The sequence below is a fragment of the Salmo salar genome, chromosome 04, assembly GCF_965601325.2.
Source record: "Salmo salar chromosome 04, fSalSal1, whole genome shotgun sequence".
NCBI classification, from domain to species: domain Eukaryota; kingdom Metazoa; phylum Chordata; class Actinopteri; order Salmoniformes; family Salmonidae; genus Salmo; species Salmo salar.
In genome coordinates, this window is record NC_138294.1 from 38,279,526 (window position 1) to 38,299,333 (window position 19,808).

The 19,808-nt window shown below is 41.2% G+C and overlaps 1 protein-coding gene across 2 annotated transcripts in view; it reads left to right on the forward strand.

Annotated features, from left to right (window-relative positions):
• Positions 1-19,808, forward strand: part of alg8 (ALG8 alpha-1,3-glucosyltransferase) — a 43,405-nt gene that overhangs the window by 760 nt on the left and 22,837 nt on the right. For both annotated transcript variants that reach the window (XM_045716814.2, XM_014195768.3), the window contains exons 2-5: positions 28-106; positions 1,515-1,708; positions 12,462-12,571; positions 13,041-13,108. In XM_045716814.2, the coding sequence (XP_045572770.1) occupies positions 1,605-1,708; positions 12,462-12,571; positions 13,041-13,108 (282 nt within the window). In that variant the 5' untranslated portion in view covers positions 28-106; positions 1,515-1,604. The remainder of the gene's footprint in view (positions 1-27; positions 107-1,514; positions 1,709-12,461; positions 12,572-13,040; positions 13,109-19,808) is intronic.

Consider the following 19,808-nt stretch of genomic DNA (forward strand, 5'->3'; position numbering starts at 1 on the left):
TATTACCGTGTTTTCTGGATATTTCAGTCATTCCACAGATTTTGAGGTTCACAGGAACTGGCTCGCCATCGCTCACAGCTTTCCTGTGTCAAAATGGTACCATGAGGTTTGTGCATACATACATACATACATACATACATACATACATACAAACAAATCATGTATTATGCATGTATAAAAGTGTGTCACTCACCCCTTAAGTGCTATTTCTAGCTACAAATCCTATAGCTAAATCATTATTTTACGCCAGATAGCGTGATGAATTCACACGGAGATTGAGGGAAGAGTGATGCCACCTGTCGGCAATGTTCCCTCTAAAATATCATTAGTCGAGGTAATTGACGTAATATGTACATGTAGGCAGTGGTGGAATCAACGCAATATTAGCCACTTTCTCATAAATAGACATGTACAACATTGGTCATCACGCTCAGACTTTAAACATAATGCAACATACCAAAACTCTGCAAAACTAACTAAGCAAGAGATTTTGTTGTCGGCAGAACGCTTTGGAGGGGGATTCTATAGCATTGACAGGCATGACTCAGGCCTGTACTCTACATAGACCAGTGCGCCATAACCAATCAGAGCTGCAGTAGGCCTATATGCAAATAGACCATTGCCATAATGCATCTGTGCCATTCACTTTGAACTGGAATGTGTTTACTGCATAAGTAGTCGTGATTAGATTAGTTTGTTTTGAGATCAAAGCAAGAGCTGCATGTAGCCACGTGTGCACATTTGTTCATATCCTTTGCTAGTTAGTGAGTTATTAGCCCAGTTATAGATACGTTGTAGTAAGCAATGGGGGAGTGATTGCTTCTTACAAGAGCACAAAATGTGTACATTTCTAGACATCTTTGAAAAGCGAATCAGGTAAAGAGCTTTGTTTTTGTCTTAATGGGTCAGTGTTGTATTTTGAGACAGGCATGAATAAGCTAAGTAGCCAATAAGCAGAGGGTAGCATCATTTGTCTGATTCACTGTAATAATGGTATGGGAATAATGCATTTTATTTTGTAAAGTGGTTTCTTGAATCAAACAACACAACAACATTGTCAATCACCTCCTTGTCTGAAGAACAAGTGGATTAACAGGTTAATGTCAAGCCCTGCATGCTTTTTTTCAAAAGTTTCAGGGAAAGTAGGCCTACATTGAACACCATACATTGGCCACTGTAGGCTGAATGATAGAACAGCTATTTCCATGTTATGGAATGCATTTTCTCTATTGTTTCTGATGGTAGGCCACTCTGGTAGGCCTACATTATGATCATACCCAGGAGCCTACTTGACCACTTTCTGAAACTGTAACTTAAAGTGGGTACAGCTTCAGTGTTCACAGTAAACACACGCTGGAAGATGCACAGAATTTTCACAATGTTCAAGTTTGCGCTCATCAGACCTGAAATTTGCTCACTGCCCCCACAAAATAGAGGGAGCATTGCCTGTCGGAAGTCAAATTTCACCTATAGAATAGAAATGTTTATGACTGTGTGTTTGTCTTTCTGTGTAGAACACCTCAGAGTGGACCCTGGACTACCCTCCTTTGTTTGCCTGGTTTGAGTATGGCCTGTCCCACGTGGCTCAGCACTTTGACAAGGAGATGCTGGTGGTGCAGAATCTCAACTACACCAGTCCTGCTACCGTCCTTTTCCAGAGGCTCTCTGTCATCGTGACGGACATGGTCTTCATTTACGCTGTCAAAGAGTGAGTGTTTTCTCCAGGGGAAAGGGAGAAGCTAAAGAATTGCAAATAAATATGTTTTACGCATGGAGGATGCCTTAAGTATTAAAGTATCATAAATAGACATGTACTTCATTGGTCGTCATGCTCAGACTTTTAAGGTATAAGGCAGCTGTGTTTATCTTTTCTGGGTAGCAATTAAGTGCTTTCTGTGATTGTTTTCAATTGAAATGGTCAAAAATAAACAAAAATATCTTCTTAGCAGAAAGCATTTTCAAAAGCAATAATTTTGCTAGGACTGTCTGGGAGTAGTCTGATTGATGTAGAGTCCTGCATCGGGTTTGATACACATGATTTTCCTGCAGTTGAGCTGCAAATAAATCAGCTGGCAGGTGGAATGAAAACATTATTTCAACTCGCAGGTCGGCTTGCGATTCAGAACAATTATATTGCAGTTCGGAAATGTTTTAAATGAAGATAATATTATGTTACAAACCCAGGAGCTTGTTGTGTTTTCCATTAGGCTTTGTGAGCGGTGAGGCAGATATGGCCTAGGCTACCAGCCACCCAGCGAGAGAGTGGAGCAGGGAACTGTCCATTAGTAGGCTATTTGTGTGGTTCTGAAACATTCCTAATATGTCCACCTGCAGAGCTTATGTTCCCTTCCACCACATGACAATACATTGGCAAGTTTATTTTTCCAGGCTCTTAGCTCAAGTGAAAATAGCTAATGTAAGGAGAAATAAAAAAGGTTATGATGGCGAGATGCACAGCACATGTTTCCACAATGGTGTGAGGGAAATCCCCAGTTTGGAAGGATTTTGGAGTCATTGTGGACAAGGAGGACAACAACCCGGTAGATGGATACACAGCCTGCAAAAGTGCAAGCAGATATTTGCAAATAATTCAGTTAATTATTACTTCAGGCTTTCCTTCATTTAAACCATAAGCAGGCCATATAAAGCTTAAACCTGTGTCGGTTAGTAAAAGTTTGAGTAGACAATAGCCTACTAAATAAATGTTGGCTATTTTTGCAGTCTATAGCCTATTTGATTCTGGAATAGGCTAATAAATTAATGTTATTTGGCGGGTCACCGATCGGTTCTCGGAACAATTCTATGTGGGTGGGTCAGGTTGCGGAGAAAAATCTAATGACAAACCATCTAACTACTTAGGTAAACATATGAATTACCTGTTGCGCAACGTTCGGCGCAGGTGTTGGTAACTGGTTCGCCATACACCTGCGCCGAACGTTGTGCAACAGGTAATTCATATGTTTACCTAAGTAGTTAGATGGTTTGTCATTAAATGTATTAGATAGACATGCTTCTGATATCCGTACATTATTGACCCGTGACTGACAATTTTGAAGTACGTTAGCAAAACCCTAAACGAGGTGACGTCTGACCGTCTACTTAAGTTGGCAATATAAAAAAAAAAGTCTCATGTTCATTGATTGGGTTAAGACGAACCGTCACTCCAAAACTAGCTGACCAATGGAGACGCATTGTCTACGCCTCCCTCTAAACCCTGCCCTTCACGGGAAAATAATGCCAAAACTCGCAATCGAAAAGACTGGCAGTGAAAGCAAAGAAACAGACATTGATAGCAAAGATACGAGTAGCGAAACCAAAAGTTAGTGCATACAGGCAAAATGTATTCAATAGGATTGGTTGCTGGGAAAGTTTCACCGAAAACGATTTTTGCATTCATTTTCAAATATATGTTTTAATCATTTGTCAGAGTTTTGCACTGGCTTTAAAATTATTTGCTTACAAGTTTTGGTTTTGATGTCTTATTTTTGTTTACAATTCTATACATTTTGCTTTCAATTGTTTTGGTTTTTGATTTCAACAGCCAACATCCACCCGTCCTCGAAAATATAATGGTTACATTCAACTTTATTTTTCATGTTCACAATTTATTTTATTTAGAATTCAATTCATATGGCGTGAAATTTACCCCATAAACGTGACACGCAATTTTTCAAGTCTACTGGATTCTGCTCCAACTTGGGTGTCTGTTAGTGGGGAGAGAGTACTTGTCCCCCTAGATATTGCGTGTTTTGGGTGTTGGTATCGTTTGTGTTTGCTAAAAGCTAACTACTTCTCTGCTTGTGTAGCTAATTCTTCTTTGCTTAGGTAGGATTTGTGTTTGCCAAAAGCCTACCTCTTCTGCTCTGCTTGTGTAGCCAGTGCTTCCTTAAGATGACCCGTGGTAAGAGTATGTTCAAAAAGGCTAACCAGTCAGATTTGAACCTCCGACCATGCCATAGGGCATGTGGTTTCACAATGAAAATGTAAAGATACTCACAAGTACTGTCCTGTTTGCCGGGGGTGGAAACACCCTCAGGCTGCCTTGGCTCGGACCAGCTCGTGTGACCGGTGTCACCAGCTGAGTTCAGACTGTTTTATGCTGACTTCTTAGGAAGGTTTACTGGAGAAGGGCATCTCTTTGAAAAGAACGGTGTTACTGAGGCTGCCGGAGACGGGTCGGCGTTGTTCCCCGCCTGTCATGCGAGGGACTTGGAATCTCTGCTTCGCTGAAGGTTTTTGGGAACCGCATTCTGGAAAGGATGTGGTACTGTATCTCTGACTGGTTCCGAGAAAGAGATGGATGAGCTAGCTCCGGCAGCTTTATATCTATGCCATGGCTATTGCGCTGGGCTTGCAGAGCAGCAACCCGGCGCTATGGCTTTCCTCCTGGGTAAAGTTTTACAACCTGTGATGACTGCTGTAGAGCTAGACTCTGTATTTTTTTTTTACCTGGAATAACTCGCATTCAGCCAAGTTGCATGAAAGTGGAACTGTTTTATTGGAGGCGCGTCTAGTTTGCATGCCGTTATGTGAAGCTAGCGAGCCACCTCATCTCGGAGGGTAATCTTAGTCGTTCGCTTACGAATAGAGCACGGCTGGTTTCGGTGGACCAGTGTCATAAATAGCATACCGGAGCGGGGGGAATGTGTTTTGGGCAAACCAATTTCCCCAAAGGACTGCACAGAGAGGCTGCAGCGTACATGCACATTAAACTCAGCAAAAAAAGAAACGTCCTATCACTGTCAATTGTGTTTATTTTCAGCAAACTTAACATGTGTAAATATTTGTATGAACATAACAACTGAGACAACTGAGATTCAACAACTGAGACATCTACAGACATGTGACTAACAGAAATGAAATAATGTGTCCCTAAACAAAGGAGGGGGGGGGGGGGGGTCAAAATCAAAAGTAACAGTCAGTATCTGGTGTAGCCACCAGCTGCATTAAGTACTGCAGTGCAACTCCTCATGGACTGCACCAGATTTGCCAGTTCTTGCTGTGAGATGTTACCCCACTCTTCCACCAAGGCACCTGCAAGTTCCTGGACATTTCTGGGGGGAATGGCCCTAGCCCTCACCCTCCGATCCAACAGGTCCCAGACGTGCTCAATAGGATTGAGATCCGGGCTCTTCGCTGGCCATGGCAGAACACTGACATTCCTGTCTTGCAGGAAATCACGTACAGAATGAGCAGTATGGCTGGTGGCATTGTCATGCTGGAGGGTCATGTCAGGATGAGTTTGCAGGAAGGGTACCACATGAGGGAGGAGGATGTCTTCCCTGTAACGCACAGCGTTTAGATTGCCTGCAATGACAACAAGCTCAGTCCGATGATGCTGTGACACACCGCCCCAGACCATGACGGACCCTCCACCTCCAAATCGATCCTGCTCCAGAGTACAGGCCTCGGTGTAACGTTTTTTCCTTCGACGCTAAACAAATCCGACCATCACCCCCGGTGAGACAAAACCTCGACTCGTCAGTGAAGAGCACTTTTTGCCAGTCCTGTCTGGTCCAGCGACTGTGGGTTTGTGCCCATAGGCGACGTTGTTGCCAGTGATGTCTGGTGAGGACCTGCCTTACAATAGGCATACAAGCCCTTAGTCCAGCCTCTCTCAGCCTATTGTGGACAGTCTGAGCACTGATGGAGGGATTGTGCGTTCCTGGTGTAACTCGGGCAGTTGTTGTTGCCATCCTGTACCTGTCCCGCAGGTGTGATGTTCAGATGTACCGATCCTGTGCAGGTGTTGTTACACGTGGTCTGCCACTGCGAGGACGATCAGCTGTCCGTCCTGTCTCCCTGTAGCGCTGTCTTAGGCGTCTCACAGTACGGACATTGCAATTTATTGCCCTGGCCACATCTGCAGTCCTCATGCATCCTTGCAGCATGCCTGAGGCATGTTCACGCAGAAGCAAAAACAATAAGTAGCAGTGCTTTCTTGCTGTGTTCAAGTCATGTTGGGAACTTGTGCAATATCACCTTCCTTCTAGGAAAATTCACGTGCATGCCCGTCCAACTCTGGTTTATGACTAGGAGACTTGGGTATGATATCTGGACTCCAATCTTTTTCATATGCTGGGCTTCAATGTCATGCACCACTGAGAATGGCTGTCAATGGTGACATTGAACAATTACATTTTGTTCATTTGGTGGATACTCTTATCCAGAGGGACTTGCAGTAAGTAGTATGTACAGTGCTTTGTTAAATCTTTTTTTATTTAACTAGGCAAGTCAGTTAAGAACAAATTCTTATTTACAATGACGGCCTACACCTGCCAAACCCTTTTACCCAAGGCCTCTCTGGTGTCCGAGGTTATCGAAAGTATGGTATCACCCATATGTGAGCATAAATCACTCTCTTCAGGCACAAGGGTGGCAGGTGTGTGAGGACATGACAAAATAACCACATTATCCCAGTCCTCAGGGTGGTGCTCAACCCCTTCAGATGACAATGTATAGTTGGTTGACCGCATGCTCCGCCCAGTGGCGGGCATTCAAGGCATCACCGTGGGTGTGTCCTATCGCCTGTTTTGAGAGAGAAGATTTCCTCTCTTTGGGCTATTCGGGTGGTTCCCATGTCGGAAGCACAGAGTGGTTGGTACAACCTGTATTTCCGAGTTCCAAACAGCAGTGGAACGCTGTGTCCCATCCTGGACGTGTGGTTTGGACAAGCACCTCAAGGAGTGCAAGTTCAAAATGCTCACACTTCAGTGGCTAGTACAGTCGGTGTGTCCCAGCAATTGGTTTACGTATAGTGCCTTCACAAAGTATTCACACCTTTGACTTATTCCACATTTTGTTGTGTTACAGTCTTAGATGTAGATGTTTTGTCACTGGCCTACACAAAGTACCCCATGGCGTCAAAGTGGAATAGTGTTTTTATACATTTTTACAAATTTGCTGAACAAGTCACAAGTTGCATGGACTCACTCTGTGTGCAATTATAGTGTTAAACATGATTTTTTAAGGACTACCTCATCTCTGTACCCCCACACATACAATCTGTAAGGTCCTTTTGTCAAGCAGTGAATATCAAACACAGATTCAACCACAAAGACCAGGGAGGTTCTCCAATGCCTCATAAAGTAGGACACCTATTGGTAGATGGGTAAAAATAAAAGCAGACATTGAATGTCCCTTTGAGCATGGTGAAGTTATTAATTACACTTTGGATGGTGTATCAATACACCCAGTCACTACAACGATACATGCATCCATCCTAACTGAGTTGCCGGAGAGGAAGGAAACAGCTCAGGGATTTCACCATGAGGCCAATGGTGACTTTAAAACAGTTACAGAGTTTAATGGCTGGAATAGGGGAGAACTGAGGATGGATCAACAACTGCAGTTACTCCACAATGCTAACATACAGTGGGGGGGGGAAGTATTTGATCCCCTGCTGATTTTGTACGTTTGCCCACTTACAAAGAAATGATCAGTCTATAATTTTAATAGTAGGTTTATTTGAACAGTGAGAGACAGAATAACAACAAAAAAATCCAGAAAAACGCATGTAAAAAATGTTATAAAATGATTTGCATTTTAATGAGGGAAATAAGTATTTGACCCTTCTGCAAAACATGACTTACTACTTGGTGGCAAAACCCTTGTGAAAAGTGATCACAGAGGTCAAACGGTTCTTGTAGTTGGCCACCAGGTTTACGCACATCTCAGGAGGGATTTTGTCCCACTCCTCTTTGCAGATCTTCTCCAAGTCATTAAGTTTTCGAGGCTGACGTTTGGCAACTCGAACCTTCAGCTCCCTCCACAGATTTTCTATGGGGTTATGGTCTGGAGACTGGCTAGGCCACTCCAGGACCTTAATGTGCTTCTTCATGAGCCACTCCTTTGTTGCCTTGGCTGTGTGTTTTGGGTCATTGTCATGCTGGAATACCCATCCACGACCCATTTTCAATGCCCTGGCTGAGGGAAGGAGGTTCTCACCCAAGATTTGACGGTACATGGCCCCGTCCATCGTCCTTTTGATGCGGTGAAGTTGTCCTGTCCCCTTAGCAGAAAAAACACCCCCAAAGCATAATGTTTCCACCTCCATGTTTGATGGTGTTCTTGGGGTCATAGGCAGCATTCCTCCTCCTCCAAACACGGCGAGTTGAGTTGATGTCAAAGAGCTCCATTTTGGTCTCATCTGACCACAACACTTTCACCAGTTGTCCTCTGAGTCATTCAGATGTTCATTGGCAAACTTCAGACGGGCATGTATATGTATTCTTGAGCAGGGGGACCTTGCTGGCGCTGCAGGGTTTCAGTCCTTCACGGCGTAGTTTGTTACCAATTGTTTTCTTGGTGACTATGGTCCCAGCTGCCTTGAGATCATTGACAAGATCCTCCCGTGTAGTTCTGGGCTGATTCCTCACCATTCCCATGATCATTGCAACTCCACGAGGTGAGATCTTGCATGGAGCCCCAGGCCGAGGGATATTGACAGTTCTTTTGTGTTTCTTCCATTTGCGAGTAATCGCACCAAATGTTGTCACCTTCTCACCAAGCTGCTTGGCAATGGTCTTGTAGCCCATTCCAGCCTTGTGTAGGTCTACAATCTTGTCCCTGACATCCTTGGAGAGTTTTTTGCTCTTGGCCATGGTGGAGAGTTTGGAATCTGATTGATTGATTGCTTCTGTGGACAGGTGTCTTTTTTACAGGTAACAAGCTGCGGTTAGGAGCACTCCCTTTAAGAGTGTGCTCCTAATCTCAGCTCGTTACCTGTATAAAATACACCTGGGAGCCAGAAATCTTTCTGATTTGAGAGGGGGTCAAATACTTATTTCCCTCATTAAAATGCAAATCAATTTATAACATTTCTGACATGCGTTTTTCTGGATATTTTTGTTGTTATTCTGTCTCTCACTGTTCAAATAAACCTACCATTAAAATTATAGACTGATCCTTTCTTTGTCAGTGGGCAAACGTACAAAATCAGCAAGGGATCAAATACTTTTCCCCCCCACTGTAATTGACAGAGTGAAAAGAAGGAAGCCTGTACAGAATACAAATTATCCTCAGACACTGTATTCCATCTCGTTTGCAACAAGTCACTAAATTAATACTGCAAACGTTTTTGTCCTGAATACAAATTGTTATGTTTGGGGAAAATACAACACATCATTGAGTACCACCCTCCATATTTTCAAGCATAGTGGTGGCTGCATCATGTTATCTGTATTATTGTAATCATTAGGGACATTAGGGAGTTTTTCAGGATGAAAAAGAAACGGAATGGAGTTAATAGACGTTCCGCTAGCGGAACACCGCTCCAATATCCAATGATAGGGTGTGGCGCGAAATACAAACTCCTCGAAAATCCGAAAACTTCAATTTTTCAAACATATGACTATTTTACACCATTTTAAAGACAAGACTCTCCTTTATCTAACCACACTGCCCGATTTCAAAAAGGCTTTACAACGAAAGCAAAACATTAGATTATGTCAGCAGAGTACCCAGCCAGAAATAATCAGACACCCATTTTTCAAGCTAGCATATAATGTCACAAAAAACAAAACCACAGCTAAATGCAGCACTAACCTTTGATGATCTTCATCAGATGACACTCCTAGGACATTATGTTATACAATACATGCATGTTTTGTTCAATCAAGTTCATATTTATATCAAAAACCAGCTTTTTACATTAGCATGTGACGTTCAGAACTAGCATTCCCACCGAACACTTCCGGTGAATTTACTAAATTACTCACGATAAACGTTCACAAAAAAACATAACAATTATTTTAAGAATTATAGATACAGAACTCCTTTATGCAATCGCGGTGTCCGATTTTAAAATAGCTTTCGGTGAAAGCACATTTTGCAATATTCAGAGTAGATAGCCCGGCCATCACAGGCTAGCTATTTTGACACCCACCAAGTTGGGTACTCACCAAACTCAGATTTACTATAAGAAAAATTGGATTACCTTTGCTGTTCTTCGTCAGAATGCACTCCCAGGACTTCTACTTCAACAACAAATGTTGGTTTGGTTCCAAATAATCCATAGTTATATCCAAATAGCGGTGTTTTGTTCGTGCGTTCAAGACACTATCCGAAGGGTAACGAAGGGTGACGCGCGGACGCGTATCGTGACAAAAAATGTCAAAATATTCCATTACTGTACTTCGAAGCATGTCAAACGCTGTTTAAAATCAATTTTTATGCGATTTTTCTCGTAAAATAGCAATAATATTCCGACCGGGAGTCGTCTCACCCGTCTCATTGTTCTCAGATCGACCACTATCCAAATGTGCTACTGTTTTTCAGCCATGGACTGCAAAGTCATCATTCAACGTTCTGGCGCCTTCTGAGAGCCTATGGGAGCCTTAGAAAGTGTCACGTTACAGCAGAGATCCTCTGTTTTGGATAGAGATGACAAAGAAGGCCAAGAAATGGTCAGACAGGGTACTTCCTGTACAGAATCTTCTCGGGTTTTGGCCTGCCATTTGAGTTCTGTTATACTCACAGACACCATTCAAACAGTTTTAGAAACTTTGGAGTGTTTTCTATCCAAAGCTTCTAATTATATGCATATTCTAGTTTCTGGGCAGGAGTAATAACCAGATTAAATCGGGTACGTTTTTTTATCCGGCCGTGAAAATACTGCCCCCTATCCATAACAAGTTAAGCACAGGAAAAATCCTAGAAGAAAATCTGGTTCAGTCTGCTTTCCACCAGACACTGGGAGATAAATTCACCTTTCAGCAGAGCAATAATATAAAACACAAGGCCAAATCTACACTGGAGTTGCTTACCAAGAAGACAGTGAATGTTCCTGAGTGGCTGAGTTACAGTTTTGACTTAAATCTGGTTTAAAATCTATGGCAAGACCTGAAAATGGTTGTCTAGCAATGATCAACAACCAATATGACAGAGCTTGAAGAATTTGTTTTAAAGAATAATGGGCAAATATTGCCCAATCCAGGTGTGGAATGCTCTTAGAGACTTACCCAGAAAGACTCACAGCTGTAATCGCGGCTAAAGGTAATTCAAACATGTACTTACTCAGGATGTTGAATGCTTACGTAATCTAGATATAGTAGTTTTATTTTTCATAATTTCTTAACAGTAAAAAAAAAAAAATCCACTTTGACATTAGTGTATTTTGTGTAGCTCGTTGACAAAAAAAAACAATTAAACCATTTTAATCCCACTTTGTAACACAACAAAATGTTGGAAAAGTTAAAGGGTGTGAATACTTTCTGAAGGCACTGTAGATAAACATCTGGACGCATCTCGCCATTGCCATCAGTTCCTCAAGGTATCCCAGTCGCGCCTGAGGGCGTTGACTCCTTGTTGTCGCAGAGGGTTCCCATGGGCCGGGTAGTGTCCCGCAGGGTGAGCATGACGTCGGTGGCGTACATCAACAGGCAGTCTCTCTCCTAACCCATTATATGCTCTTAGGGCGCAGTGCGCATTTCCCATCGCTCAGGGTGACATACCCTGCGGATATACTTTCCGGGGGGTGCGCATTATTGCGTGTGAATGTGCATTATCGTGTCACAGCAGGTGTCCTGTTGTTTTGGACTTGCAGTTCCTTGTGTGAGTTCTGACATTCCAGACTCCTTGGGTCTCTGTGCAAGCCTTTTTGGAACCAGTAAGGTCTATGGACTTGGGCCGCCGTGGTCGATGTTAGGTAGTGTTTTATCCGGGTTTGAGCCTTGTGCTGTCATGGGAGCGCGTGAGTACACAGTTTCCAGGTTACTGCAGGCTTCCTGTGGGTTTGAGCCTCGGGCTGCTGTGGTTCATCGACTCTGGTCGATGCTATGCAGCGTGCATGTGCGCTTTACCAAGTCACGACAGGTGTTCTGTTGTTTTGGACCGACTGAAAGGGAACATTTATGAATATACCCACTGTTCCCTGAAGGAGGGAACGAGGTATAACATATTTTGGCCCGCACCGTCAGGTGGTTCGGGCTTGCTGAAGAGCAGTACTGAATTGAGGAAAGTAATGGGAGTGCTGGTGTTATAGCTAGGAAGGCGGGGCTTGCAAGGGCAGGCTCTGCATTTATTAGCCCATTGGGTATGTTTTAGTTTTCTTCAGGTGAATGTGATTGGTCGTTGACTCCCCATAGTATGTTATACCTTGTTCTCTCATTCAGGGAACAGTAGTTATATTCATAACTGTACATTATTGGCAGAGAGGAGGGCACGGTCTTTGTTATTGGTCTGATCATTTATAGCAAACCCCACCCATGCAAAACAAGCTGAAATTTCAGGTACTTTTCAAACAGCTCTTACACTAAAAGGGCATCATTTTCACAATTGCATAGTATTATTCCAACCTAATAGTGTGGAAATATATTTAACACACAGGAAAATCTTGTTTTTGACTGCACTGCCTCTTTTAAGGATTTTATTTGTTAATGTTTCTTTTTTGTGTTTTGTATATACTGTACAGTGTGTTTCAGTCCCCCATTTATAACCACTGTTTTTCTCTCTTCCTCCAGATGCTGTAGAAGTGTGAGAGAAGAGAAGGGTTCCAAGGACCTCCTGGGGCATCCATTTTTCATCCTGGCAGCTCTGCTTTTGTGGAACTTTGGCCTCCTCATCGTTGACCGTATCCTTCACTCACTACTCTGAGAGCTGGGTTGTGTTCTTTAGGCCTCCAAAATGAAAGACAACACACTGAAACATGGAAGGATTACTGAGACCTGTCCAATAAGAAACTCATATAAAACTCATGTTTTGAAACGGTGTGCCCTTATGAACATGAAAAGAAGCGAAAGGCCTGCACACTGAATATGCTCCCAATTACCACCTTAATTTACTTTTTGATCCACAAGGATCTTCATCAGGTCAAAAGGTAAGACCACCAACTGCCCTAATGAACATGACCCAACTGTGTTGTCAAGGAGCTTACATGACCTAATTCATTATGGCAATTCAACTCTACAGAGCTGTAACTAAGCAGTCTAGAGAAACTAACGCTAGAAAAATAAGTGGTTAATAGGGATCACTTAATGTTGTTAGCTACCATAACAGGTATTAACCAGCTAGTCTCTCAAGTCCTTAGTGTTTCCATCCAGACATTCATTTCCAGTACAATGGATTCCTGTTTGGAATACTACTGCTATCAGTGGCAAGACATTTACAGGTACTGTACTTACCCAACCATCCTTCTCCACAACACCAATGATTCCTGCTTAACTCAACCATGCTGAATCATGTGCAAAGTTAAGATCCTTTATTTAGATTAGTTTAAGAAACATGAATGGTTATGCCATTTTGTTCTTCATTTGAATGTAGTATTGATCAAATAATATTGTATTTGTCACATGCACCGAATACAAGAGGTGTAGACTTTACCGTGAAATGCTTACTTATGCTTACTATCCCAACAATGCAGAGTTAAAAAATGTGAAAAAATTTCACAAAAGAATAACAATAACGAGGCTATGTAGAAGGAGGATCGGTACCGAGTCAATGTGCAGGGGTACGAAGTAGTTGAGGTAATATGTACAGTGCCTTCAGAAAGTATTCACACCCTTTGACTTTTTCCAAATTTTTTTGTGTTACAGCCTGAATTCAAAATTTATTAAATTGAGATTTGTTGGTCACTGGTCTACACACAATATCCTATGTCAAAGTGGAATTATGTTTTTCGAAATTTAAAAAAATTGATTAAAAATGAAAGGCTGAAATGTCTTGAGTCAATAAGTATTCAACCCCTTTCTTATGGCAAAGGAGTCAAAATTTGCTTAACCTGTTGGGTCTAGGGGGCAGCATTTGCACGTCTGGATAAAAAAAATGTACCCGATTTAATCTGGTTACTAATCCTACCCAGTAACTAGAATATGCATATACTTATTATATATGGATAGAAAACACTCTAAAGTTTCTAAAACTGTTTGAATGGTGTCTGTGAGTATAACAGAACTCATTTGGCAGGCAAAACCCTGAGACATTTTCTGACAGGAAGTGGATACCTGATGTGTTGTATTGACTTTAAACCTATCCCATTGAAAAACACAGTGTTTTAGGAATATTTTGGCACTTCCTATTGCTTCCACTAGATGTCACCAGCCTTTACAAAGTGTTTTGAGTCTTCTGGAGGGAGATCTGACCGAACAAGAGCCATGGAACGATGATGTCCCATTAGACACCTGGCGCGCGAGTTCATGTTGGGTACCCTCGTTCCAATACGTTATAAAAGAGTATGCATTCGTCCACCTTGAATATTATTCATGTTCTGGTTTAAAAAGGCCCTAATGATTTATGCTATACAACGTTTGACATGTTTGAACGAACGGAAATATATTTTTTCCCCTCGTTCATGACGAGAAGTCCGGCTGGCTTACATCATGTGCTAACGAGACGGAGATTTTTGGACATAAATGATGAGCTTTTTTGAACAAAACTACATTCGTTATGGACCTGTGATACCTGGAAGCGACATCTGATGAAGAGAATCAAAGGTAATGGATTATTTACATAGTATTTTCGATTTTAGATCTCCCCAACATGACGTCTAGTCTGTATCGCAACGCGTATTTTTCTGGGCGCAGTGCTCAGATTATTGCAAAGTGTGATTTTCCCAGTAAGGTTATTTTTAAATCTGGCAAGTTGATTGCGTTCAAGAGATGTAAATCTATAATTCTTTAAATGACAATATAATATTTTACCAATGTTTTCTAATTTTAATTATTTAATTTGTTACGCTGACTTGACTGCCGGTTATTGGAGGGAAACGATTTCCTCAACATCAATGCCATAGTAAAACGCTGTTTTTGGATATAAATATGAACTTGATAGAACTAAAAATGCATGCATTCTCTAACATAATGTCCTAGGAGTGTCATCTGATGGAGATTGTAAAAGGTTAGTGCATCATTTTAGCTGGTTTTATGGTTTTGGTGACCCTGTCTTTGACTTGACAAAACATTACACACAACTCTTGTAAATGTACTGTCCTAACATACTCTAAATTTATGCTTTCGCCGTAAAACCTTTTTGAAATCGTAAAACGTGGTTAGATTAAGGAGATGTTTATCTTTCAAATGGTGTAAAATAGTTGTATTTTTGAAAAATTTGAATTTTGACATTTATTTGGATTCAAATTTGCCGCTCTTGAAATGCACCTGCTGTTGATGGAGTGCACCACGGGTGGCACGCTAGCGTCCCACCTAGCCCCAAGAGGTTAACAAGTCTGTGTGCATTAATAGTGTTAACCTGTTAGGGCTAGGGGGCAGTATTGACACGGCTGGATAAAAAAACATACCCGATTTAATCTGGTTACCACTCCTACCCAGTAACTAGAATATGCATATACTTATTACATATGGATAGAAAACACCCTAAATTTTCTAAAACTGTTTGAATGGTGTCTGTGAGTATAACAGAACTCATTTGGCAGGCAAAACCCTGAGACATTTTCTGACAGGAAGTGGATACCTGATGTGTTGTATTACCTTTAAACCTATCCCATTGAAAAACACAGGGGCTGAGGAATATTTTGGCACTTCCTATTGCTTCCACTAGATGTCACCAGCCTTTACAAAGTGTTTTGAGTCTTCTGGAGGGAGATCTGACCGAACAAGAGCCATGGAACGATGATGTCCCATTAGACACCTGGCGCGCGAGTTCATGTTGGGTACCCTCGTTCCAATACGTTATAAAAGAGTATGCATTCGTCCACCTTGAATATTATTCATGTTCGGGTTAAAAAAGGCCCTAATGATTTATGCTATACAACGTTTGACATGTTTGAACGAACGTAAATATATTTTTTCCCCTCGTTCATGACGAGAAGCCCGGCTGGCTTAGATCATGTGCTAACAAGACGGAGATTTTTGGACATAAATGATGAGCTTTTTTGAACAAAACTACATTCGTTATGGACCTGTGATACCTGGAAGTGACATCTGATGAAGAGAATCAAAGGTAATGGATTATTTACATAGTATTTTCGATTTTAGATCTCCCCAACATGACGTCTAGTCTGTATCGCAACGCGTATTTTTCTGGGCGCAGTGCTCAGATTATTGCAAAGTGTGATTTCCCAGTAAGGTTATTTTCAAATCTGGCAAGTTCATTGCGTTCAAGAGATGTAAATCTATAATTCTTTAAATGACAATATAATATTTTACCAATGTTTTCAAATTTTAATTATTTAATTTGTGACGCTGACTTGACTGCCGGTTATTGGAGGGAAACGATTTCCTCAACATCAATGCCATAGTAAAACGCTGTTTTTGGATATAAATATGAACTTGATAGAACTAAAAATGCATGCATTGTCTAACATAATGTCCTAGGAGTGTCATCTGATGGAGATTGTAAAAGGTTAGTGCATCATTTTAGCTGGTTTTATGGTTTTGGTGACCCTGTCTTTGAATTGACAAAACATTACACACAACTCTTGTAAATGTACTGTCCTAACATACTCTAAATTTATGCTTTCGCCGTAAAACCTTTTTGAAATCGTAAAACGTGGTTAGATTAAGGAGATGTTTATCTTTCAAAGGGTGTAAAATAGTTGTATGTTTGAAAAATTTGAATTTTGACATTTATTTGGATTCAAATTTGCCGCTCTTGAAATGCACCTGCTGTTGATGGAGTGCACCACGGGTGGCACGCTAGCGTCCCACCTAGCCCATAGAGGTTAACTCTAATTAACTAGGAGATCGGGGCACCAAGGAAAATATTCAGATTACAAAGATATAACTTTCCTATATTATAACATTATATATTATATTATAGTATCTGACCGATTATCTTATGGTTTAAATGGTGTATTTTACCTCGTCCAGTCTCATTCCAAACGTCGTAAATTGTTGTATCTGCACAGACCCAGTCTTCACTAAGTCATCCATACATCAACTGTCTTAAAATCATTTATTTACTAAACAAAGTAATTCACAGAAAGCATACAAACAGTAGTTATCGTCACATAAAATTGGTAGAGTAATGTGCCCTAGTGGGCTAAACCGGCATGGCGGCGTGTTAAACAAACAAGGGGGTTGGGGGCAGCGGAGAAGGCACACAGAGTTGATAAATATTAACAATTGATATGCTAATCCTTTGCACATGAACGCTCACTCATTCGGGAACAATTGCAATCAATATATATTTACGCTCAGTGTGTCATCGGGATCCTTGTTGGAGAGTTTTTGTCCGCGTTCTCTCTCTCTCGGTTAGAATGGATCTTTCAAAGCGACATTCATTAATCGTCGGTCTTCGCGTTCGATGATATTGAATTTCTAGCTGCAGACTATTAATTAATATCAAAGACTTGTTATTATTCTGTCGCTATCGATAGTCTAAAAGTTTAACCACGTGGTATGGTTAAACTTCAGTAGAGGAATGCATGGTCAAACCTTGGCTCTCTCTTCTGAGGTAAGCAGGGTCTCCTGAAAGAAACCCTGGGTGGGGGTTTTATTCAGAATGACAGAAAAAGGCTGTCTCATGACGCCAGGTCTCGTCTGTTCATGGGGGCGTGCCGATGACTTGGTAAAACTTTTTAAACAGAAAATACAATTCTCTCACATTAACATCTTAGCAGCGTCTCAACATATTCCAAATAGCTTTAATCTTATTAAATCATTGCATACAACCATTTAGATGCAAGTCCCATAGCTGAGGCTATTATATAAACCTTATTTTGGTAATATGGCAATATTGTCTCTGAGTATCACAAAATTGTACCAAGCGGACCAGTTCGTAGCTGGATTCTTCACCGATTTTTTTATACCTTCTCCAGAACGTAAATGTTGTTCGGTTCTCCAATTCTGTGAGGTGGAAGAATCCTTTGTTCTCTCCATGAAAACACTGTCTCTTTATACTGGGGCCATGAGGCAGGACATTCTCCTTTGGAATTTTACGACCGCCTTCACACAGCCTTGTGTCAGAAGTATAGAGGTCGGGGGATGGTGCATGGAAAACCCAGAGGGCAACGTCATGACACCCACATATACAATTATCTGTAAGGCCCCTCAATCGAACAGTGAATTTCAAACACAGATTCAACCACAAAGACCAGGGAGGTTTTCCAATGCCTCGCAAAGAAGTGAATCTATTGGTTGATGGGTAAAAATAAAAAGCTGACATTTAATTTCCCTTTGAGCATGGTGATGTTATTAATTACACTTTGGCTGGTGTATCAGTACACCCATTCACTCCAAAGATGCATGCGTCCTTCCTAACTCAGTTGCCGGAGAAGATGGGAATCGCTCAAGGTTTTCACCATGAGGCCAATGGTGACTTTAACCTCTATGGGCTAGGTGGGACGCTAGCGTCCCCCCCGTGGTGCACTCCATCAACAGCAGGTGCATTTCAAGAGCGGCAAATTTGAATCCAAATAAATGTCAAAATTCAAATTTTTCAAACATACAACTATTTTACACCCTTTGAAAGATAAACATCTCCTTAATCTAACCACGTTTTACGATTTCAAAAAGGTTTTACGGCGAAAGCATAAATTTAGAGTATGTTAGGACAGTACATTTACAAGAGTTGTGTGTAATGTTTTGTCAATTCAAAGACAGGGTCACCAAAACCATAAAACCAGCTAAAATGATGCACTAACCTTTTACAATCTCCATCAGATGACACTCCTAGGACATTATGTTAGACAATGCATGCATTTTTAGTTCTATCAAGTTCATATTTATATCCAAAAACAGCGTTTTACTACGGCATTGATGTTGAGGAAATCGTTTCCCTCCAATAACCGGCAGTCAAGTCAACACCACAAATTAAATAATTAAAATTAGAAAACATTGGTAAAATATTATATTGTCATTTAAAGAATTATAGATTTACATCTCTTGAACGCAATCAACTTGCCAGATTTAAAAATAACCTTACTGGGAAATCACACTTTGCAATAATCTGAGCACTGCGCCCAGAAAAATACGCGTTGCGATACAGACTAGACGTCATGTTGGGGAGATCTAAAATCAAAAATACTATGTAAATAATCCATTACCTTTGATTCTCTTCATCAGATGTCACTTCCAGGTATCACAGGTCCATAACGAATGTAGTTTTGTTCAAAAAAGCTCATCATTTATGTCCAAAAATCTCCGTCTTGTTAGCACATGATCTAAGCCAGCCGGACTTCTCGTCATGAACGAGGGGAAAAAATATATTTACGTTCGTTCAAACATGTCAAACGTTGTATAGCATAAATCATTAGGGCCTTTTTTAACCAGAACATGAATAATATTCAAGGTGGACGAATGCATACTCTTTTATAACGTATTGGAACGAGGGTACCCAACATGAACTCGCGCGCCAGGTGTCTAATGGGCCATCATCGTTCCATGGCTCTTGTTCGGTCAGATCTCCCTCCAGAAGACTCAAAACACTTTGTAAAGGCTGGTGACATCTAGTGGAAGCAATAGGAAGTGCCAAAATATTCCTCAGCCCCTGTGTTTTTCAATGGGATAGGTTTAAAGGTAATACAACACATCAGGTATCCACTTCCTGTCAGAAAATGTCTCAGGGTTTTGCCTGCCAAATGAGTTCTGTTATACTCACAGACACCATTCAAACAGTTTTAGAAACTTTAGAGTGTTTTCTATCCATATATAATAAGTATATGCATATTCTAGTTACTGGGTAGGATTAGTAACCAGATTAAATCGGGTACATTTTTTTTATCCAGCCGTGCAAATACTGCCCCCTAGCCCTAACAGGTTAAAACAGTTACGGAGTTTAATGTCTGTGACAGGAGAAAACTGAGGATGGATCAACAACATTGTAGTTACTCCACAATACTAACTTAATTGACAGAGTGAAAAGAAGGAAGCCTATACAGAATAAAAATATTCCACCGGACACTGTCCTGCTGA